At 35.7% G+C, this 25,326-nt stretch overlaps 1 protein-coding gene across 1 annotated transcript in view; it reads left to right on the top strand.

The window, feature by feature from the left end:
* Positions 1-25,326, top strand: part of ZPBP (zona pellucida binding protein) — a gene marked incomplete at its 3' end in the record, with an annotated part of 152,228 nt that overhangs the window by 43,862 nt on the left and 83,040 nt on the right. Inside the window, exon 6 of the mRNA XM_084247520.1 lies at positions 4,624-4,700. Coding sequence (XP_084103646.1) covers positions 4,624-4,700 — 77 coding nt within the window. The remainder of the gene's footprint in view (positions 1-4,623; positions 4,701-25,326) is intronic.

Below are 25,326 nucleotides of genomic sequence, written 5' to 3' on the forward strand. Positions count from 1 at the left end.
ACACTGCAGCTGCAGACAGCTTCACAGTGTGGCACTCAGCAGCCTGAGTCACCAGGGTGGCCCTCAGATTGCTTCTTATTGTGGTGGATTGCTTCGTAGTACGGTACTTAACCCCTTGTTCCACCAGGGAGGCCCTCTTTTTGTCCTCTTTTATGGCAACTTTCTTCTTCCTGTTTAGTGACTTTTTAAAGCTACTTTTTTTTTTTGAAATAAAGATTTATTTTATTTATTTATACAAGCACTGGGTACAGTCAGAAGTGCAGGAGGGTGAGAGAATTCACCAGAGCCCCAGCGGAGAGCAGAACAGGCAGACTGACGAAATACACTGCTGAGGGGAGCAGTGGGCGACAGGAGAGGTCTGCGCTCCATGTGGGACCCTCTCCAGGTGGCCGGGGATCAAACTGGTGCTGCAGAGGCTGTGGGCAGTTTCGCAACCCAGTGCTCAACTGCTGTGCCACTGGGGAGGCCCTTTAAAGCTACTTTTGTAGACTGTATTCTTTGTTATGAATTGTTAAGTCTTTTTCCTTTGAATTGATATGATTTGATGCACATTCTTTAAATGATGTATTTATTCAGTTTCCATTTATTTTACATGCATATGTTTATTATAAATATTGAACTATTTTCCTGAATTCCAAAAACTGGACTTTGGTATTATTAGTCTTTTTTTTTTTTTTTAAGCTTTTCTATAGTAGCATATAGTTTGGCATTTCCTACTTTACCATTTTTACTGATTTTGTTCTCTGTTTATTAATCTTGTAAAAATTATCTTAAAAAGGGGTAGAGGGCCCTCCCTGGTGCTACAAGGGGTTAGGCACCTCACTATGAAGCAATCTGCCACCTCTGCAACATGAGTTCAATCCCCTGCTGGCCAGGGATCAACCCACTTGGCGCAGCAGACCTCTCCTTTCTTGCCCATTGCTCCCCTCAGCAGTTTATTTCAGTCAGTCTGCCTGTTCTATTTCTCATTCTGTCTCTGATGAATCCTCTCACCCCCCACATCTCTGGCCTGTACCCCAGCACTTGTATGCATAAATAAATAAATCTTTTAAAAAAATAAAATAAAAAGGGGTAGAATTTAGGTAGTTTTATAAAAGGTAAGGGTGTCCATCTAGCTTAAATGGAGAAGGAATATGAGGCAGATGTTCAAAAAACATACTTTTGGATCCAGAGAACTAATCCACAATGTGTGAAAGTCATGTGGTTTACCATGTGGTTTGCCTGGGATGATGGGGAGAAATATACTGCTGATTGGCTTTTACTACCATTAGTACTGAATTTCAATTTAAAATGTGTCCTAGGGCCTCCCCTGGTGGCGCAGGTGGTTGAGCACCGCACTGTAAAGCTTTCCTCAGCCTCTGCAGTGCTAGTTGGATCCCGGCCAGCCTGCGAGGATCTGACATGGCGAGGCAGACCTCTCCTGTTGCGCTGGCTGCACCCCTCAGCAGTGTATTTCGTCAATATGCCTGTTCTGTTCCCCACTCTATCTCTGGTGAATCCTCTCACTCTCCTGCGCATCTGGCCTGTACTCTAGTTCTTGTATAAAATAAATAAGTGTTTTAAAAAAAAAGTGTCCTAGGTGTTATTTTCTTGAGTAATCAGTAATCACTATCTGTAATGATTCTGAAAAATGGATTTTTTTAAAATTTTATATTGTGGCTTTCAGTAATTTTCCTTTAATGAATAATAGAACTTAATGATTTTTTTCAAATTTGTTTTATATTTTTATAAGTATTCAAAGCCAAAAAAAATATTGTACATTGTCACGTGATACAATTTCTTAATCATCTAATGATACATGGGTAACCCCCTATTTGCTCTTGTCTGAATTAATTCATGATGATATTTTTGGAAGCTTTACCTTAGGTGAAAATTTTTAAGATTTGGCCACATTTTGCCAGTGCTTTTTATAATTCCATTGTGTGTTTCTGATATAATAATTTAGAGGTTTTAGTTTTCATGCATATTCATTTTGGATAATCTCATTTAAAAAGAAAGACGGTAAAAACATTTTTCTCAAATCTGCAGCTTAATTTGGAAGTCTGGTTTAGGTTTAGAGTTTTTGTATATGATTTTCTAAGATCACTGGAATGTATTTTATTGCTTTCTATTTGATGTTTTTAATGTCTTACAATAGCAATAGCAATTCGTTGACAACAATGAAGTTTCATTAAATGTACGTATTTGGAAAGATACTAATGAAAAATATTGACATAAAAATTTCACTTAGTCTGAGTGTTGTCTGCATTTATTAATACTTTTGTGACATATTATCTCCGTATCAAACACTTTATACAACATATTAGACAAATACTGGTAACACAGAGTGAGACTCTTCAAGAATATCATGCCTTATAAAAATAAAATTTTTGTCTAACAATTGTACAGATTTTATAAATAATAGAGAAGAGATACAAAGTTCTCTGTGGTTGTATGAAATGGATGCTGTCATTAAGGAGATAAGCAGTTAAGGAGTCCCATAAAAATTATTAGAATTTTAAAAGAATTTTATGTAAAATGGACAACATAAAAGACATGTATAGAGGCAGCAGATTGTATTTTTGAAAGCAGAATAAAGTGACTAAGGTGTAACTTATATAGGGAGAGAATATAGGGAAAGTAAAATTGTCATGATTTCTGTGGTTATTAATAGATAACTTTGCTAGACTGACATATTTATGTTTTTAATCATAGTCTCACAGATGGAAGGAATGACGATCACAACCTCTTGTCTTACAGAGTAAAGAGTAGGAATCTCAAGAAGATATTAAATAAGATACTGTGTTTACTAGTAATAGACCTACATCTAGAAACTTGTATTTCTCTACATATATTTTGATGAACAATGGGGAATTACTGAAGGTTTTATCTGTCATAATAATCAGATTGATGAAATAATTTAGAGAGACTAGTTAATGGAAATCCCTGAAGTCCTCTTTTTCTTATTCCTTATGCCTTGGTGATGCAATAGGTCCTTCTCTTAGATGATATTTCAAAATTCGTTAATAATTTCTACATTGCTAAATTCAGTTGACAGTTTTTAGTCCTCATCTAATTTAACTTTGAAAATTTTATATCTCCCCCTCTGTAATTTACCTTTTTTCACCTGTCTTTAAAGCACTACCCGTGATATTTTTCCTTCTCAATTTCCTACACTGATTTGTCCTAGTCTTTAAAATTTTAACATTGGACAAAACTACATACTTTATCCCATACTTGTCCCATAAATTTTCCACGTTTAGCCTTTCTAATTTAATTGCTCTAACTAGTCTGGTTTCTAAGGCCAAAATCTTGGAGTCATCAGTTTTCATGTACCTAGTAACCAATATCTGAAGAAATCTTATTGGTTTACCTTCAAAATGTTGTTAGAAGTTAGCTAATTCTCATCCACTCCTCTGCTATTTTTCTTGTTCAAGCTACTGATATATTTTGGAGAGATTACTACAAAGCTCATAATTTTAATTTTTTTTCTAAGATTTATTGATTTATGCATACAAGAGCTGGGGTACAAGCCAGAGTTGCAGGGGTTGAGAGGACCTGCCAGAGACAGAGTGGGGAATGTAACAGGCAGACTGACTGAAATACACAGCTGAGGGGAGCAGTGGGCAAGACAGGAGAGGTCTGCTTCGCCATGTGGGTTGCTCTCTGGCCGGTTGGGGATTGAACTCGTGCTACAGAGGCTGCAGATTGCTCCACAGTGCAGTGCTAAACCCCTTGCACCACCAGGGAGACCCCATAATTTTAAAATTTTCTCATTTCAACATGAAAATTCAACTTTAACATTATATTCAATGTTAAATCAGTGGTCACTTTTTTTTTTTTACAGATCTGTAAATTTGGGCATAGACATGTCTAGACTGGTCTCAACTAGTTGATTATCTGTCATATTGTGGGTCTAGCTTTTCTTATTTGACTGTGCTCCATGTATTTTCAATCTAGAAATGTGTCTGAGATGGCCGCGGAATTGAAAATGGGAAGATCTGTTTATTGAGATTAGAGAAACACAAAGGGCAAATGGAAACATTTGGAAACAAATGCAAACACAATTATCCTGAGTGAAAAGGACTCCACTGTAAGATTTTTAGAAGAGGAATAACATGGAAGAGTAGTATTACAGATTAGATTATTGGTCCTGATTCTATAACCCTCTGTGCATCCACATTCTTGCCATGTCGTCAATGTGGAAAGATAATCATCAAGTAACATAAATTGATGTTCAGTTACTATGGTTACCACTATAGTTCAATTTCAGTCCTTTTCTTGTATTGTCATCATGACTTATACTTTATAGAGATTAAGAATTAGTCAAAAGACATACACTATTGTATATGGATGAGTATTGAATGACTCTACAAATATTTATATAAACATAATTATATAATAAACTTAAAATAATTCCATTAAAAAAGTTATGAAGTGAATAGCCAAACACTGTCAAGAAATTTGGTTAATTCTTAATTTAACTGTATAAGCGAGGTTTTCCTTATTTATATAAAACAAATTCTTGATATAGGGGTTTAACTGAAAAAAAGTGACTTAATATTTGGAAAATTGCTTAATTTATTAATGAAAGAGAAATAATCTGTATATCATAGTTTAGTAAAATGTATTATATTTTCTCAGTTTCATCTCTAGACAATGAAAAAGCATCCAAGCCATGTGCAGACAATAATTGTGAATCTTCCAAAAGGCTGTCTAAGGTATGTTTGTTATGTAAGGCTGGGGGAGAGGGGGAAAGAACATACCTAGTGTGGCAGTAAGTATCTGAGCTATTTATAAAGCCCAAACTCCTACATTTAAGGAATTCTAAAAATAAAGCATCTAAAATACTGTAAGCACTTAATAGTTAATGTTTTTATGAAATGCTTTGAAATTTGCATTTTGTAACAGCATATGAAGGAAGATGATTTTTCTACTTAGTTGGCCTTATTTGGCATTGCTAATTAATTAACATATTTTTTTCTTTTTCATTTTTTTAAATTTTAACATTTATCATTTTTTTAGACAATATTTGCTTCCCCCCAACCCCTCAGATTGAGTCCCCATAGAATTTCCTTCCCCAAGGCACCACTATCTATCACCGTCCCCTGTGCTCCTCCCTCCATCCCTCTCACCCCTGTCCCTCTTCCTCCCCTACAGTATGTCTCTGGTTTATAATTGTCTGTTTTTGCTTTGTTGTGTTTTTTACTGTTATTATACTTTTTACTCTGATGTCTTATTTGGTCCCCTACATTCCTGTTATAAGTGAAACCATCCGATATTTTTCTTTTTCCTTCTGGCTTATTTCACTGAGCATAATTCCTTCTAGCTCCATCCATGTTGCTGCGAATGAAATGAGTTTATCTTTTTTGATTGCTGAATATTATTCCATTGTGCATATATACCACATCTTCCAGATCCAGTCATCTATTTTTGGGCATTTGGCATGTTTCCAGGTTTTACCTATTGTAAATAGTGCTGCAATAAACATAGGTATACAGGTGCTCTTTTGAATCACTGTTTTTGTGACCTTTGGAAGGATCCCTAGGAATGGAATTGCCTATCATATGGTAGCTCCATTTTTAGTAGACTGAGGAACCTCCAGACAACTTTCCATAATGGTTGGACTAGTATGCACTTCCACCAGCAATGTAGGAGAGTTCCTTTTTCGCCACATCCTTGCCAACATTTGATTTTGCTTGTTTTTTTGATATGTGTCATTCTTACTGGTGAAAGGTGGTATCTCAGTGTGGTTTTGATTTGCATTTCCCTGATGATAAGGGATGTTGAACTTTTTTTTAATATGCCTGTTGGCCATTTGCATTTCCTCTTTGGAGAAATATCTTTTGAGTTCTTCTGCCCATTTCTTGACTGGATTGTTTATTATTTTTTTGTTGAGCCATGTGAGCTCTCTGTATATCATTGTGATCAGTCCCTTATCAGTTGGATGGAGTGCAAAGATTTTTTCCCAATCAGTGGGGTGTCTCTTTTCAGTTTGATGTAATCCCAGGTGTTTATCTTTGCCTTTACTATCACTGCTTTGGGTGATGTGTCTTTAAAGATGTTTTTGAGATGTATGTCTTACAGTGTTTTACCTATATTTTCTTCTATATATTTTATGGTTTCAGGTCTTATGTCTAGTTCTTTTATCCATTTTAAGTTGATTTTTGTGCACGGTGAGAGGTAGTGGTTTAGTTTCATTTTTTGCATGTGGAGGTCCAGTTTTTCCAACACCATTTATTGAACAAAAGTGCGGCTTTATTTCTGGGCTCTAGTCAGTTCCATTGGTCTGTGTGCCTGTTTTTGTTCCAATACCAAACTTTTAATTATTATGGCTTTGTAGTATAGCTTGAAGTTTGGAAGTGTGATACCTTCTTTCTCCTTTGTTTTCATCAGTAGGGCTTTAGCTATTTGTGTTTTTTTGTGGTTCCATATGAATTTCATCAGTATTTGTTCTATTTCTTTGAAGAATGTCATTGGGATTTTTATTGGAATAGCATTGAATCTGTATATTGCTTTTGGGAGGATGGCCATTTTAATAACGTTGATTCTTCCAATCCATGAGCAGGGGATGTCTTTCCATTTCTTTGTGTCTTTTTCAATTTCTTTTTATAGTGTTTTATAATTTTCTTTGTATAGGTCTTTCACCTCTTTTGTTAGGTTTATTCCCAAGTATTTAATTTTTTTTGGTTTCAATTATAAAATGGATTTTTTTTTTATTTCTTCTTCTTCTGATTGACTGTGTATAGGAAGGCTAATGATTTTTGTGTGTTGATTTTGTATCCTGCTACTTTACTGAACTGGTTGATTATTTTGAGTAGTTTTTCTGTGGAGTTTTTAGGGTTCTGTATGTATATTTTCATATTGTCTGCAAATAGTGATAGTTTTACTTCTTCTTTCCCTATCTGGATTCCATGTATGTCTTTCTCTTGTCTTATTCCCCTGGCTAGGACCTCCAGTATTATATTGAAGAGCAGTGGTGAGAGAGGACATCTTTGTCTTATTCCTGATCTTAAAGGAAAGACCTTCAGCTTTTCAACATTGAGAATAATGTTGTCTGTGGGTTTGTCGATAATGGCTTTTATCATGTTAAAGTATGTTCCTTCTATCCCGAGAATTTCAAGAGCCTTCATCATAAATGGATGTTGGACTTTGTCAAATGCTTTCTCAGCATCTATTGATATGATGATATGGTTTTTGTTTTTCTTTTTGTTGATGTGTAGGATTACACTTATCGATTTTTGTATGTTGAACCATCCTTGTGCCCTTGGGATAAACCCCACTTGATTGTGGTGTACTGTTCCTTTGATGCATTGTTGGATTCTGTTGGCAAGGATTTTGTTGAGGATTTTTGCATCAGTGTTCATTAGGGAGATTGGCCTGCAATTTTCTTTTTTTATGCAGTCTTTGGTTTTAGTATTAGTATAATGTTGGCTCTATAGAACGTATTTGGTGGTATTCCTTTCTTTTCAATTTTTTGAAAGAGTTTGTGTAGCATTGGCACTAATTCACTGCTGAACATTTGTTAGAATTCATTTGTGAAGCTGTCTGGGCCTGGGCTTTTGTTTTTGGGGAGTGCTTTGATTACTGCCTCAGTTTTACTGCTTGTAATTGGTCTGTTTAGTTGTTCTATTTCTTCTTTGTCAAGCTTTGGATGATTATATCATTCTAGGAATTTGTCCATCTCTTCTAGGTTGTTGAATTTGTTTCCATGTAAGTGTTCATAGTAATCTCTGATTATTCTTTTGATTTCTACTGAGTCTGTTGTGATTTTTCCTCTTTCATTTATAATCCTGTTTATATGTGTTTTCTCTTGTTTTTGATTTGTGAGCCTGGCTAGAGGTTTATCTATTTGGTTTATTTTTTCAAAGAACCAACTTTGGTTTCATTGATCTTTTGGATTGTTTTTTTAATTTCCAATTCATTAATTTCTGCTTTGATTTTTATTATTTCCTTTCTTCTACTGGCTTTAGGGGTTTTTTGTTGTTCTTTTTCTAACCCTTTGAGATGTAAGATTAGGTTTTTTTTTTTTGAGTTCTTTCTTTTGTTGATGTGAGCCTATATTGCTATATATTTTCCTCTGATTACTGCCTTTGCTGCATCCCATACATTCTGAAAAGTGGTGTCTTCTTTGTCATTCAACTCAAAGTATTTTTTATTTCTTCTTTGATCTCCTTATTGTCCAGTGGTCTTCCAGTAGTGTGGATTTCAATCTTCATGAAGTGGAGGGTTCCTTGTTTTCTTTTCATGATTTATTTCTAGTTTGATGCCTTTTTGAGCGGAGAAGATAGTTGGAATGATTTTGATCTTTATGTATCTGTTAATGTTTGTCTTGTCGCCCAGTATGAGATCAATTCTGGAGAATGATCCATGCACACTTGAGAAAAATGTATACTCGGATTTTTTTGGGTGCAGTGTCCTATAGATGTCTGTTAAATCCGTGAGTTCTATGTCTTTATTTAGATCACTAGAGTCTTTATTTTTTGTCTCGTTGATCTGTCCATTGGTGAGAGTGGGCCAGTGTTGAAGTCTCCCACTATATATGTATTTTCTTTAATGTCTGTTTTCAGATTTGATAATTGTCCAATATATTTTGGTGCCCCTTCATTTGGTGAGTATATGTTGATGAGTGTTATATCTTCCTGATGTATTGTCCCATTGATTATAATGTAGTGTCCGTCTATGTCTCCTTTTTACCTTTTTTAATTTGAAGTCTGTTTTATCTGATATAAGTATGACTGTTCCTGCCTTCTTTTTTGGTCCATTTGCTTGTAGGATTGTTTTCCAACCTTTTACTTTTCGTCTTTATCTTTAATGGTTAAATGTGTTTCAAGGAGACAGCAGAAGCTTGGATTTTGTCTTTTAATCTAGGCTGCTTCTCTGTGTCTTTTTATTGATGACTTTAATCCATGTACATAGAGTTGATTTTTTTTAACCTAGTCGAATTCCTTAACTTTATTAAAATAAAAATTGTAAGTATCAAGTGACTATCACATGTAAGAAGAGGTATTTACTATTTCAAAATTATTTATTTATTATTATAAATTTTATTTTTATATTCCCTATACAATTGGGCCCCCTTATTTTGAACCACAATCCCTCCCCTCCCCACCCCCTACCCCCCCTAGAGTGTCTCTGGTTCATAGTAGTTTGTTGATTTTGATTTTTACTTTCTTATAGTTATTCTTTTTCCTGATCCCTTATTTAAGTTTTGTAGATTCCTGCTATGAGTAAGACCATCTGGTATTTTTCTTTTTCTTTCTGGCTTATTTCGCTGAGCATGATCCCTTCCAGCTCCATAATGTTGCTGCAAATTGCATGTGTTTATCTTTTTTGAATGCTGAGTAATATTCCATGGTGTATATGTACCACATCTTCTTGATCCAGTCATCTATTTTTGGGCATTTGGGTTGTTTCCAAAGATTAGCTATTGTAAACAGTACTGCTATAAACATAGGGGTGCACGTGCTCTTTGGAATTGATGTTTCTGTGTCCTCTGGGTAAATACCTAGGAGTGGAATTGCTGGATCATATGGAAGCTCTATGTTTAGTAGCTCCAGAAATCTCCACACAGCTCTCCATAGTGGTTGGACCAGTTTGCACTCCCACCAACAGTGCAGGAGTTTTCTCCACAACCTCGCCAACATTTGTTGTTGCTAGTTTTTTTAATATGTGCCATTCTCACTGGTGTAAGATGGTATCTCATGGTAGTTTTGCTTTGCATTTCCCTGATTACAAGTGATGTTGAACATTTTTTCATATGCCTGTTGGCCATTTGCATTTCCTCTTCAGAGAAGTTTCTTTTTAGCTCTTCTGCCCATTTTTTGACTGGATTATTTTCTTTGTTGTTGTTGAGTCTCATCAGCTCTTTGTAGATTTTTGTGATCAGTCCTTTATCATTAGTGTTGTGTGCAAAAATGTTCTCCCAGTCGGTGGGGTTTCTCTTTGTTTTTGTTATTGTCTCTTTTGCTGTGCAGAAGCTCTTTAATTTGATGTAGTCCCAGCTGTTTATCTTTACCTTCACTATCAATGCTTTGGGTGATATGTTTGTAAAGATGTCTTTGATGTGCATATCACATAGTGTTTTGCCTATATTTCCTTCTAAGTATTTTATGGTTTCAGGTCTTATGTCTAGTTCTTTAATCCATTTTAAGTTGGTTTCTGTGTATGGTGTGAGGTAGTAGTCAAGCTTCATTCTTTTGCAGGTGGTGACCCAGTGTTCCCAGCACCATTTATTGAACAAACTTTCTTTGCTCCAATACATATTCTTTGCTTCTTTCTCAAAGATTAGTTGACCATAAATCTGTGGGTTTATTTCTGGATTTACTATTCAATTCCATTAGTCTGTGTGTCTGTTTTTGTTCCAATACCATGCAGTTTTGATGATTATGGCTTTGTAGTATAATTTGAAGTCTGGGAGTGTGATGCCTCCATTCCCTTCTTTTTTTTTTTTTTTTTTCAGGAGAGCTTTGGCTATTCGGGGTTTTGGGTGATTCCATATGAATTTCATCAATAATTGTTCTATTTCTTTGAAGAATGACATTGAAAATTTTATTGGAATAGCATTGAATCGGTATATTGCTTTTGATAGGATGGCCATTTTAATAATGTTTATTCTTCCAATCCATGATCAGGGGATGTCTTTCCATTTCTTTGTGTCTTCTTCTATTTCTTTTAACAGTGTTTTATAGTTTTCTTCGTATAGGTCCTTTACCTCTTTTGTTAGATTTATTCCCAAGTATTTGATTTTTTTGTTTTGATAATAAAAGATATTTTTTTTTTTGATTTCTTCTTCTTCAGATTTAATGTTTGTGTATAGGAAGGCTACTGACTTTTGCGTGTTGATTTTGTAGCCTGCCACTTTAATGAACTGATTGATGAGTTGAATTAGTTTTTCTGTGGAATTTTTGGGGTTCTCTATGTATATTATCATATCATCTACAAATAGTGATAGTTTGACTTCTTCTTTTCCTATTTGGATTCCTTGTATGTCTTTCTCTTGTCTTATTGCTCTGGCTAGGACTTCCACTATTATATTGAAAAGCAGTTTTGAGAGTGGACATCCTTGTCTTGCTCCAGATCTTAATGGAAATGCTTTCACTTTTCACCATTGAGGATGATACTGGCTGTTGGTTAGTCATATCTGGCCTTTATGATGTTGAGGTATGTTCCTTGTATCCCAGGAATTTCAAGGGCCTTTATCATGAATGGGTGTTGCACTTTGTCGAAAGCTTTCTCAGCATCTATGGATATTATTATATGGTTTTTATATTTCTTTTTGTTGATGTGTTGGATAATGTTGACTGATTTTCGAATATTGAACCATCCTTGTGGAATGAATCCTGGAATGAATCCTACTTGATCGTGTTGAATTATCTTGTGGATACATTGTTGGATTCTGATAGCTAAAATTTTATTGAGGATTTTTGCATCAGTGTTCATTAGGGAGATTGGCCTTTAGTTTTCTCTTTTTGTGTTGTCCTTGTTCGGTTTTGGTATAAGTGTAATGTTGGCTTCATAGAACGTGTTTGGTATTATCCCTTCCTTTTCAATTTTTTGGAAGAGTTTTTGAAGAATAGGCACTAATTCGTCTCTGAATGTTTGTTAGAATTCATTTGGAAATCCATCAGTTCCTGGGCTTTTGTTTTTGGGGAGGTTTTTGGTTACCATTTTAATTTCTCTGCTTGTAATTGGTCTGTTTAGGTGTTCTATTTCTTCTTTATCTAGCTTTGAGTGATTGTAGAGTTGTAGGAATTTGTCCATCTCCTCTAGATTGTTGAACTTGTTTCCATATAACTGTTCATAGTAGTTGCTGATTATTCTTTTGATTTATGCTGTGTCTGTTGTGATTTCTCCCCTTTCATTTATGATCCTGTTTATTTGTGCTTTCTCCCTTTTTTCCTTTGTGAGCCTGGCTAGGGGTTTGTCTATTTTATTGATTTTTTCGAAGAACCATCTCTTGGTTTCATTGATCTTTTGGATTTTTTTTTTCGTTTTAATTTAATTAATTTCTGCTTTGGTTTTTATTATTTCTTTTCTCCTACTGGTTTTGGGTTTTTTTTTTTTGTTGTTGTTGTTGTTCTTTTTGTAGATCTTTGAGCTTTGAGATTAGGTAGTTTCTTTGAGTTCTTTCTTGTTTCTTGATGTAAGCCTCTATTGCTATATATTTTCCTCTTATTACTGCTTTTGCTGCATCCCATACATTTAAGAAATTGGTGTCCTCCTTATCATTCAATTCAAAGAATTTTTTAATTTCTTCTTTGATCTCCTCATTAGTCCAGTGGTCTTCCAGAAGTGTGGTTTTCAATCTCCATGAGGTAGGAGAGTTCCTTGCCTTCTTTTTATGGTTTATTTCTAGTTTGATGCCTTCATGGTCAGAAAAGATGGTTGGTATAATTTCAATCTTGGTGTATCTTCTGATTTTTGTCTTGTGTCCCAGTATGTGATTGATCCTGGAAAATTATCTTTGTGCGCTTGAGAAAAATGTCTACTCAGATTTTTTTGAGTTTAGTGTTCTATAATGTCTGTTAAGCCCAAGAGCTCTATATCCTTATTTAGAGATTTAGAGATTTAGTGTCTTTATTTATTTTTTGTCTCGTTGATCTATCCATTGTTGATAGTGGTGTGTTGAAGTCTCCCACTATGTATGTGTTTTCTCTGATATCTCTTTTCCGAGATCACAATAGTTGTCTGATATAGTTTGGTGCTCCTTTGTTTGGTGAATATATGTTAATGAGTGTTATTTCTTCTTGAAGTATTGTCCCCTTGATCATAATGTAGTGACCCTTGGGGTCTCTTTTTTTTTTTTTTTGAGTTTGAAGTCTGTTTTATCTGATATAAGTATAGCTGTTCCTTCTTTCTTTTTTGGTCCATTTGCTTGTAGGATTGTTTTCCATCCTTTAACTTTGAGTCTATTTTTATCTTTTGTAGCTAAATGTGTTTCCTGGAGACAGCAAAAAGTTGGATTTTGTTTCTTAATCCAGGCTGCGACTCTGTGTCTTTTTATTGAAGAGTTTAGTCCATTTACATTTAGAGTTAATATTGATATGTTAGCATCTGTATTTGCCATTGTGTTTGTCTTTCCTTTGATTTTATTTATTTATTCTTTTAATAACTTTTTTTTTGGCCTTCTTTCATTGTTATTCATCCCTCTGAGGTTCTGGCTTTAGGACTCCTCATCATATTTTTTGGAGTGGGGGTTTAGTTGTAATGAAATTCCGGAGTTTCTGTTTGTCTGGGAAGGTCCTTATTCTTTCTTCATAGAGGAAGGAGAGCTTTGCGGGATAGATTATTCTTGGTTGGCATCTGTTTTCTTGGAGTCTGTTGACTATGTCCCTCCACTCTCTCCTTGCCTGTAGTGTTTCTTCGGAGAAGTCTGATGTCAGTCTGATTGGTTTTCCTTTATATGTTATCTGTTTCTTCCCTCTTGTCAGCTTCATTATTTTTTTCCTTGTCTTGGACTCTTCCAAGCTTTACTATTAGGTATCTTGCTGTAGTTTTCTTTTCATGGTGGTAATTGGGAGTTCTTCTCGCTTCTTGTATGTGTATATTCATCTCCTTTTACATGCTTGGGAAGTTTTCTTCAATTATCCCTTTGAATAATTTCTCAGTTCCTTTGTCTCTCTCCTCACCTTCTGGAATGCCTGTAACTCTTACATTTCCTCTCTTCATGGAGTCTGATAATTGTCTACGAATATGCTCATACTGCTTCATTTGCAATTCTCTCTCCTTTTGTCTTTTGTCTCTTTTTATTTCTGTATCTTCAGTAGTACTGATCCGTTCTTCCATTTCATCAATTCTGTTTTCATTGCTTTTCCCAGAGTTCTTTATCTCCTCTAGTAATCTTTTTGTCTCCTGCTTTTCTTTTCTTTCCTTTCTTAAGGTCTCAATTTTATTCTTCAGTTCTCAATTTCATTCTTCAGTTCAGTGATTATTTGTCTGAAATCATTTTTTTTCCTTTTTCGTTTTCTTTCTGCTTTTTAATCATGATGATTATTAGTTCTCTATCTGATAGGTCGAGGAGTTCTTCCATGTCATTGTTGAGCTCTGGTGACTATTTCTGTTTGTGGTGTGTCCCCCTACAGGCTTGCTTGGTTATTTATATTTTTTCTTCTCCCTGTTGTTTGCTTTCTAATTAGTTCTATGTGTTGGGATGTTGTGCCACTGGTGTTGGCAGGCATTCTCTTTGGAGTGCTGCTTTAGGTTTGTCAGATATTGTTTACCAGACTGAGACCAGAACTGGTTGGCCAAAACTTCACCGGGGTGTTGATGCTGTTTTTCTGGGCACTGTCCCTTACAGTTCCCTCCCTCTGTATTTACTCAGTTCCCGGAGGCAATCAGCTAGTTGGTGATTTTGTTCTGGTCAGGAGGTGGCGCCAGAGACCCGTACTTGCTGACCTGTGCTTTTTCCCAGTGTTCTCTGAGTAAAGGAGGGAGGACCCAGGGGAGCACCTCAACATAGGTGCTCTTATTCAATTTGGGTCCTGTGTCTGCCCCGTGTTCACCGGGGGCTGTGCCCATAGCTATATGGATTCCATGCCCTGAATTCTGCACTCTAGGTCTAAGTTCCAGGGATATCAGATCCAAAACACTGGCTGTCACCCTGTGCAGTGCCCGCTGCTATGGTGCGTCCCATACCCCGGATCCTGCGCCTGGCTCTCTGTTCCAGAATGGGGTCTTGCTCTTGCTCCAAGCCTTATTTCCCTCCTCACCCCACTTTGTGTGGCCAACCCTCTCTCAGAGCCTGAGGGTGTTTTTTGGGATCCCTGTTTTCCAACTATCAGGATTTGGTGATTGTTTTCCTGGTCACTGGGTGGCGCCAGAGATCTTTATTAGTGTCCTTCTAGAACTGTTTTTCTTTTCCAGTGGGTATGGGGGAACAGAGTGGGTGTGGCATGGAGTGCCTCAATGGCATAGGGTGCTGTGTCTGCCCTGTGCCCCACCATCGTGGGGATCCCATGCCACGAATTTCGTGCCCCAGGTCTCAGTTCCAAAGCCCTCAGGTCCAGGACATGGGCTGTAGCCCAGTTCAGTGTCCGCAGAAATGGCGCCTTTTGCACCCTGCTCCCAAGTCCGGGTGCCTGGTTTCTGATTACTTAGTGAGGGACATTCCCCTCAATGAGAGCTCCTGTGCTTCTCCCTGCAGGCCTAGGTTGCAGGCCTGGGCATCTGTGCAGCTGTGATCCGAGATCTGCATGTGATTTTTCCAGATTGCTGCTTTTCAACACAAGCTTACGGCCTGGCCTTAGGCTATTTGTAGGTCTCCAGGAGTCTTTGTTCTCCTCTAATGGTGCCTGGAGCCATTCACTCATCAACACTGGGATTCCTGCATGGTTCTTCACAGTTCCAATTCACAGGGTGCAGTGCCTGAAAAGGTTCCTTTTCACTCATGTAGTTTGTTGCATCAACTACGTAGTTGATGTGTAGTTTGTTCTTGTTGGTTGTTTTAGTTTTGTCGTTGTTGTTTTCCTCCTTTCTGTTTGTCAGAGAGTGCCAACATTGTGGGAGGGGGAGGGTAGCAGGGTTCTTGGCTTTCCTCCCTTCTAGTCCTCTTTTATGGCAACTTTCTTCTTTGGGCAGTTTGCCTGAGTTGCCTGTTTATCTCCTGTGTCCCAGTTCTCGAAGGGACCTGCCGGTCTTCCTCCCTATTCACTTTTTTTTTTTTTTTATGGGAGGTCTTACTTGCAGCGTTTCCCCGCTGTCATGTTGATTCTGTTGACCTAATTTATAATTATTAGGGAGATTTTCCTCTATATTACTTTTATCCATAGTAATTAGTAAGCTTGACCTATAATAATTTATTAGCTATTATCATATTGCTCTATACCCGATATTCTGTGTCTATTATTAGGAGAAAAAATATGCTGGAACACCCAGGAAGTAATTTACTTCTCTCCTTTCATTATTCTTAGCATATTCTTTGTGCTTAGGATGTTTAAGGTAATATTTTCTCATCTCTAACTTGGTTAAAAATACTATCAAATATTTGGAATACAAAATAACTTATATTTGTTATTGTAACTATTTCCCATGAAATTGATCTCTTAAAGAGATCAATCAGTCTTATTTTTCTAATCTTATTTCTTTATATATGGAAGCACTGTGCTAATCATTGTTTATAACTATCCAATCTTTAGACTTTCTACCAATCTTTAAACTTTCAAATAGACATAGATCCTTAGCTAATATAATTTCTTTGGTGATTGAGTGGGAATGTGTCTTCAAACGTATGTATTAGGAGTAGAAGAATGAAATGCACAAATTTTATTATTTTCATCCAAGGTGCTCTCGTGGTAGTTTTTGCCTGTCATTTTTAACAGAGAGCCTACTGTGTCTACTTTTTAAGTAGAAACAGAGAAATAAAAAGTGAATATTTGTCAAAATGTGAATCCGTACTCCTGAAACTTAGGTCACTGTTACTCGGTAAAATACTTGGAAAAAAAAAAATGAAAATCTTGAAACCATGATGCTTTCAGTAAGAAAGGTCTGAACTTCTTTAATTCATTCCTTAGTAATGTTTTTGTTACATTAGGTTCCACAGTGAACATTCTGCCCAGTGACTTTTCCTACCATTTGGAAACTTTTATTTTCATAAATGCAAGTCTCTCTTCCTTTTTCTTGTTTCTTCCCTTCCCTATTCTCCCTTTCTTGTCTTACATACAATGTTATGAGAAATAAATATTTTACTTTTCTGGCTTTATGCTATAATAGTATAGTAGTGTAACAGTGTAATAATAAAATAATTCTAAATTTTCAGGCAAACTTCAGAGATGCACTCTGGAGGCTATAATTTACAGTTATGAAAAAATATTTAACATATTTACCCTATTGTTGATTTCATTCAATTTTCATCTTTGTTATTTTATCTTGTATCAGCTTCTTGTTTACTAACTATAGTTCTTTGAATTTAGAAATATTTAAATAACCTGAATTTTTTTCCAAACTAAGGCAAGTCATATGTGTTTGACATATTTGGCCCAATAAAGGTATATCTAGCTTTTTAAAGATTTGATCCAAATAAGTTCTTTTTAGCAATGTACTATTTTATATTTTGTTCCCTTCTATAAATCTGTTTGTCAAATGTATGCCAGTGCTATACTTTCTTCATTATTGTACCTTTATAGCAAGTCTATTGTCAGGGAATATAAGCACTTTATATCTTGGTTCTTATTTAAGATTGTTGTTGGTAGTCTAGGTACTTTTCATTTCCAAAACTTCATAGAATTAGCATGTCAAGTGTCCTTTGAAAACATTGGCTTCTGATTGGAGTTACCATGTATTCATAGGTGAATTAGGTAAAAAGTGACATTTTAATAATGTCTTCAGTTACTAAAAATGCTATGCTTTTTTTAAAATTCACTATTTGGGGACTTTTTTTATTTTTTAAAGATTTATTTTATTTTATTTTATTTATTTATTTATACAAGCACTGGGTACAGTTAGAAGTGCAGGAGGGTGAGAGAATGCACCAGAGCCAGAGCGGGAAGCAGAGCAGGCAGAAGGACCGAAGTACAGAAGTACACTGCTGAGGGGAGCAGCGGGTGGCAGGAGAGGTCTGCGCGCCATGTGGGACCCTCCTCCGGTGGCCGGGGAGCAGCCAAGGATCGAACCAGCGCTGCAGTGGCCGTGGGCAGCTTCACAACCCAGTGCTCAACCGCTGCGCCACCGGGGAGGCCCTAGAATTGCATATATAAACCACCATGTTATCTGTAAATTATTCTTTCTTTTTTTAATGCCTTTTATTTCTTAATCTAATCTTTTTGGAATGACTAGAATCTGTAGTAAATGATGAATGAATGTGGTGAAGTGCATATAATTTTCTTATTCCTTATGATAGCATGAAAGTATTTTCTTTTACCATTGCTATCATACTAACTCTAAGTTTTAGTAGATACCTTTTATGAAATGTAAGAAGTTCCTTTATATTCTTTGAACACTGAGAGATTATATACTTAATATTTGTTAATTTGTGCAAAATATTTGGTTATTTGGTTAATGTAAATATTGTTGCAATGAACATAGGAGTACATGTATCCCATCAAATTGGTGGTTTTGCAGTCTTTAGATAAATACCAAAGGGCTATACCAGTCTATTTGTTCACCAATAGTGAAGGTTCCTTTTCCCCTCCATCCTGCCCAGCACCAGTTGTTTCTTCCTTCCTTTCTTTCTTTTTTTGTTGTTGTTCCAGTGCCATGCTGTATTTATTATGACTTTATAGTATGGTTTGAAGTCTGGAAGTGTAATATTCCCATTAACCCCTTTTAATAAAGAGAAATGGGGTCTTTGGCTATTTGGGGTGTTTTGTGATTCTGTATGAATTTCAGCAATATTTGTTCCATTTCTTTGAAAAATGCCATTGACATTTTCATTTTTAATTATTTTTTAAAGATTCATTCATTTATTTATACAAGCACTGGGTAGAGTCCAAAGCACGGGAGGGTGAGAGAATTCACCAGAGCCATAGCAGGGAGCAGAACAGGCAGACTGACGAAGTACACTGCTGAGGGGAGCAATGGGCACGGCGAGAGAGGTCTGCCATGCCATGTGGGACCCTTGCTGGTGGTCGGGGATCGAATGGGCACTGCAGAGGCTGCGGGGGGCCTTGCAGCCCAGCGCTCAACTGCTGTGCCACCGGGGAGGCCCACCATTGACATTTTTATTAGTATTGCATTGAATCCATAAATTGCTTTGAGTAAAATGGCAGCTTTGGTAATGTTGATTTTTCTAATCCATGAGCAGGGTGTATGTTTACATTTCTTTTTGTCTTCTATTTATTATAACAGTGTTTTATAATTTTCCTTGTAGAGGTCCTTCACCTCCTTTGTTAGCTTTGTTTGCAGGTATTTATTTATTTTTTGGTAAGATTTTAAATGCAGTGATCTTAATTTCTTCCTCTTCACAACCATGTTCTTTGTATAATAAAGGCTGTTCGTGTGTGTGTGTGTGTGTGTGTGTATGTATGTTGATTTTATAGCCTGACAATTTGCTGAAATGGTTTGTTTTCATTTTTCTGTGGAACATTAATGGTTCTCTGTGTAAATTATGTCATTTACAAATAATGAATGCATTACTTCTTTATTCCCAATAGGAATTGCTTCTATAGCTCTGTTGTGCCTAATTGTTCTAGCTAGAACTTCCAATACTATGTTGATAGTAGTAATGAGAGTAGCATTGTCTTATACCAGATCTTAGTGGAAAACCTTTCATTTTTTTAACCATTGAGAATGATACTAGCTATAGGTTGTTATATATGGCTTTTATTGTGTTAAGATATTTTGCATTTATCTTGAGGTTTTCATCATAATTGGAAGCTGAACATGATCAAATTCTTTCTCAGTAACTATTGGTATGATCATGTAGTTTTCATTCTTTTTTTGTTGTTATGTTGAATAAAATTGATTGATTCTGGGATTTTGACCCATCCTTGTGATCCTGATGTAAGTTGCACATGGTCATTCTGTATAATCTTTTTAATCCTGTGTTGGATTCTATTTGCTAAGATTTTATTGAGGATTTTTGCATCTGTGTTCATTAGGGTAATTGGTCTGTATTTTTTTTTGTGTGTGTGTTTTCTTTATTTGATTTGGTTATTAGCATAATGTTGGCCTCATGAAATGTGTTGGGGAATACTTTTTCCTCAGTTTTTTAAAATATTTGATAGGATAGTTCATCTTAAAAGTTGGAAGACCTTACTTGTAAAGCCATCCAGTCTGGGGATTTTTTTCTTGGGGAGGGGTTCTGATTACTCTTTCAATATCCTTGCTTTGATTGTGTTTTCAGTTGTTTTTTTTTTCCTACTCAGTGTTGGATAATTCTATTATTCTAAGAATCTGCCCATCTAATCTACGTTGTTGAACTTGCCTGCATATAAATATTCATAGCAATCTTTTATTCTCTGAATTTCTGCAATGTTTGTTGTACCTTCTTTCATTTCTTTTTTGAGTTTTCTCCCTTTTTTCTTAGTGAGCCTAACTATAAGTATGTTAATTTTGTTTATTTTTTTAAAATAAGTTTATTTTGGGCTTATTGATCTTTTAGACTGTATTTGACTTCCATTTCATGTATTTGTTCTTGAATTTTTATTACTTGCTTCTATTACATTTTAGATTTTATTTTTAATTTTTTCTGGTTCCTAGAGATGAGAGGCATAGTTGCTTATTTGGGGTCTTTCTTGTTTCTTTTTGTAGGCCTGTACTGCTATATATGTCCCTTTTAATGCTACTTTTGCTATGTCACATACATTCTGAAAGGTTTAGTTTTTATTGTCATTTGTCTTGAGGTAGTCTCTGATTTTCATTTACCCAGTGGTCATTCCAGTAGTGTTTTGTTCAGTCCCCATGTATTAGAGGTTAATCCTGGTTTCTTTTTGTAGTTGATTTGTAGTTTGATACCTGTATTGCCTAAGAAGATACTTGGCATGGTTTCTATCTTCATTAATTTATTGATAAATGTCATTTGACCCACTATGTGGTCAATCCTGGAGAATGTTCCCATGTGTACTTAGAACTGTTTGTAGGTGGAGAAAGAGTCCATAGATGTCTATTAAATCAATTTGATCTTGTTCTTTGTTCAGTGCTATTATATCTGTTTCTACTTTTTGTCTCATTGATTTATTATTCAGTGGCAATGGTGTCTTGAAGTGTTCTACCACAAATGTGTTTTTTTCCCCAATGTTTTCTGAATTGAGAGTAGTTCCCTAATGTATTTTGCTGTTTCTTCATTTGGTGATTGTGTGTTGATAATTTTTATGTCCTCCTGATGTATTTTTGATCTTTTAACTATTATGTAGTTTCCATTCTTGTCTCCTGTTACCTTTTTAATCTGGAAATCTATTAGTGTGATATCCCCTGCCTTCTTTTGGCTCTCATTCACTTAAGATTGTTTTCTAATAGTGTACCCTGAGCCTGTATTTATTTTTGGATCACGGGTGTTTTTCCTGAGGACCACAGAAGGTTGGAGTCTATTACCTATTTATTTTTTAAACATCCTTATTTTCATTGTGGCATTTCTTCCCTTAGGTGTGGTAATCATAGTTTTCCCACCTCCAACCTGTCCACAGTCCTCTACCACACTCCATCTTGCTTTTCTTCTTCTAGCTCCTCTCTTCCCCTCTCACATCCCTTCTTCCTCCCCACCTGAATTTCTCAGATTTACAGTTTTACTGTTTCTTTTCCTTCTTCCATCTTGCCTCTTTGTAAATTCATATCTTCAAATTCAATGTTTTGCTTTTCCATTTGGATAATTCTACTTCTGTTGCTCTCTAGTATTTTCCACTTGTGCTTATAATCATTTTCATCCTTAATTCTTTTCTTTATTTTTAATATATATAGCATTACTTTCATTTTTATAGGTTTGATTTCTCCTTTCAAGTATAGTCCCATAAAATTCCCAACACCAAGTCACCTGTGAACCAAGTCTCTTGTGTTCTTAGCGCCCTGTTTTACTCCTCTTCCTTCCCCTCCCCTGCTGAATGTCTCCAATTTATAGTTCACCTGCTAGTTTTCTCTCTCTTTTTTTTTTCCTGATAATTTGTTGAGCTCCTGTATATTCCTTCTATAAGTGAAACCATCCAGTACTTTTCTCTTTCTTCTGACTCATTTCACTGAGCATAATCTCTCCCAGCTCCATCCATGTTGCTGCAAATGGCATGAGTTTATCTTTTTTGATTGCTGAATAATACTCCATTGCGTATATATACACCTAATCTTCTTGATGCAATCTTATGTTTGGGTTGTTTCAATGTCTTAGCTATTGTAAACAGTGCTGCAGTAAACACAGGAGTGCAGGTTTCTTTTCGAATTGTTTTTGTGTCCTTTAGTTAAATCCTTAGTAGTGGAATTGCTGAGTCATATGGTAGCTCCATTTTTAGTAGTCTGAGAAACTTCCATACAACTTTCCATAGCAGTTGGACCAGTTTGCATTCTGCCCAGCAGTGTAGGAGAGTTCCTTTTTCTCCACATCCTCACAAGCATTTGTTGTTTCCGTTATTATTATTTTTTTAAATATGGGCCATTCTCACTGCTGTGAGGTGGTATAATTGTGGTTTTAATTTGCATTTCCCTGATTATAAGTGATATTGAACAATTTGTCACATACCTGTTGGCCATTTGCATCTCCTCTTTGGAGAAGTGTCTTTTGAGCTCTTTTGCCCATTTTTTTGACTGGATTGTTTGCTTTGTTTTTGTTGAGTCCTGTGAGCTCTTTATAGATCTTTGTGACTAATTCCTTATCAGTTATACAGAGTGTAAATATTTATTCCCAATTGGTAGCGTATCTCTTTTATTTGGTTGTTGTCTCCTTTGCTGTATAGAAGCTTTCTAGTTTAATGTAATCCCAGCTATTTACCCTTGCCTTCACTTCTATGCTTCTGGATGTGAGTCCTCAAAGATGTTTCTGAGGGTCTATATCATGGAGTGTTTTGCCTATTTGTTCTTCTATGTATTTTATGGTTTCAGGACTTATATTCAAGTCTTTTCTCCATTTTAAGGTGGTTTTTGTTTATGTTGAAGTAGTAGTCTACTTTCATTTTTTGTACATAGTGGTTCCAGTTTCCCCAGCATCATTTATTGAACAGACTGTATTTGTTCCATTGCATATTATTTGCTACTTGGTCATAGATTAGATGTCCACATATGTGTGGCTTTATTTATGTGTTTTCCATTCAATTCCATTTTTCTGTGTGTCTATTTTTGTTCCAGTACCATGCTATTTTATTTTTATGGCTTTATATCATAGTTTGAAGTCTGGAAGTGTAATACTGCCATTTTTCTTAACTTTGGCTATTCGAGGTTTTTTTGTTATTCCATATCAATTTAAACAATATTTGTTCTGTTTTTGTCAGAATTACATTGAACCTGTAAGTTGTTTTTGGTAGGATGGCCATATTGATAATATTTCTTCCAATTCATGAGGAGGGGATATTCCCATTTCTTTTGTTGTCTTCTATTCCTTTTAACAAAGTTTTACAATTTTCCTTGTACAGATCTTTCACTACCTTTGCTGGTTTATTCCCAGGTATTCATTTTTTTTAACTGTAAATGTGATTTTTTTTTTTTAAGATTGATTTATTTATATATACAAGCACTGGGTACAGTCAGAAGCACGGGAGGGTGAGAGAATTCACCAGAGCCTGGGCGGGGAACAGAACAGGCAGAGTGATGAAAGACTGCTGAGGGGAGCAGCGGGCACGGCAGGAGAGGTCTGTTGCGCCAGGTGGGACCCTCGCCAGTGGCCAGGGATCGAACCAGTGCTGCAGAGCCTGCAGGCAGCTTCACAGCCCACCACTCAACCACTGCGCCACCAGGGGAGGCCCTAAATGTGATTATTTTTTTAGTTTCTTCTTCTTCAGACTGATTGTTTTCATATAGGAAGACTACTGACTTATTTGTGTTGATTTTGTATCCTGCTACTTTGCTAAACTGGTTTATTATTTTAATTAGTTTTTCTTTAGAGTTTCAAGGGTTCTTTATGTATATCACCTACAAATAATGCTCATTTTAATTCTTCTTTCCTGATTTGGATTCCTGGTAGGTTTTTCTCTTGTCTTACTACTCTGGTTAGGATTCCCAGTATTATATTTAAAAGCTGTGGTGAGAATGGACATTCTATCTTGTCCAGATCTTAAGGGGAATGCTTTCAGTTTTTCATCATTGTAAATTATATTGGTTGTTGGTTTGTCATATATGGCTTTTAGTATCTTATGTTCCTCTTATTGCAAGAATTTTGAGAGCCTTCATCATAAACAGATATTGAACTTTGTCAAATGTTTTCTCAACATCTATTGATAGGATCATGTTTTTAATTTTTATTTTTTTGATGTGTTGAATTACAATAATTGATTTTTAGGTGTTGAACCATCCTTGTGCCCCTGGAATGAATCCCACTTGGTCAGAGTATATTTTCTTTTTTTATATATAAGATTCATTTTATTTATTTATGCCAACAAGAACTGGGGTGCAGGCCAGAGGTGTGGGGAGTGAAAGGATTCACTAGAGTAGGGAACAGGACAGGCAGATTGACTGAAATACACTGCTGAAGGGAGCAGCGGTGAGGCAAGACAGGAGAGGTCTGCTGATCTACTTGGGTTAGCTCCCTGGCAGGGTATTAAATTTTTTGCTGCAGTGGCTGCCAGTAGTTTCATAGTGATGAGACTTAACCCCTTGTGTCACTAGGGAGACCCCATAGTATATTTTCATTATGCTGCATTGTTGTATTATGTTTGATAGGATTTTATTGAGGAATTTTACATCTGCATTCACTAGGTAGATTGTCCTGTAGTTTTCTTTTTTGGTTTTGTTACTAGTGTAATGATGGCTTCATAAAATTTATTTAGTAATAATCCTTTTTTCTCAGTTTCTTGAGTTTTTGTATGATAGGCTCTAGTTTATCTTTGAACATTTGATAGAACTCATTTGTGAAACCTTTGGGCCTGGGCTTTTGTTTTGGGGGAGGGTTTTGATTACAGTTTAAGTTTCATTGCTTGTAATTGATTTATTTAAGTTTTGTATTTCTTCTTTATCTAGCTTTGGATAATTTAAAGTTCTCAGAAATTAGTCATCTCTTCTAGATTGTTGAACTGCTTTGCATGCAAATGTTCATAGTAATTCTGACTATTCTCTGGATTTCTACTGTGTCTGTTGTCATTTCTCCTCTTTCACTTAAGATCCTATTTATTTTGGTTTTTCTCCTGTTTTCCTTTGTGTACTTGATTAAAGGTTTAACTGTTTTGTTTATTTTTTCACAGAATAAACTTTTGGTTTCATTAATTTTTTGGATTGTCTTCTTTATTTCTATTCCATTTATTTCTGCTTGAATTTTTGTTATTTCCTCTCTTCTACTCATTTTTTGTTTGTTTATTCTTTTTCTGGTTCTTTCTTGTTTCTTTATTTGGGCCTGTATTGCATTAGACTGTCCTCTTATTACTGCTTTTGGTGTGTCCCATACATTCTGGAAAATTCAGTCTTCATTGTCTCTCATCTCAGGGATTTTTAAATTTTTTTCTTTAATCTCATTAATCCAATGGTCTTCCATAATGAGGAGTTCAATTTTTGTGCAATAGAAGGATTCCTTGCTTTCTTTTCATGTTTCATTTCTAGTTTTATGCCTTTATGTTTGGAGAAGATAGTTGGTATGATTTCAATCTTCATGTATCTTTTGATGTGTGTTTTGTGGTCCAGTATATGATCAATTCTGGAGAAAAATCCATACATGCTTGAGAAAAAAAAAGGCTATTGGTATTTTTTGGTTGCAGTGTCCTGTAAATGTCTGTTAGGCTCATGTGATCTAGGTCTTTATTTAGGGCCATTTGTGGTTTTTTTTTTTTTTTTTTTTTTGTCTGGTTGATCTGT

This window comes from Talpa europaea, assembly GCF_964194135.1.
Source record: "Talpa europaea genome assembly, chromosome: 11".
In the NCBI taxonomy this organism is placed as follows: Eukaryota; Metazoa; Chordata; class Mammalia; order Eulipotyphla; family Talpidae; genus Talpa; species Talpa europaea.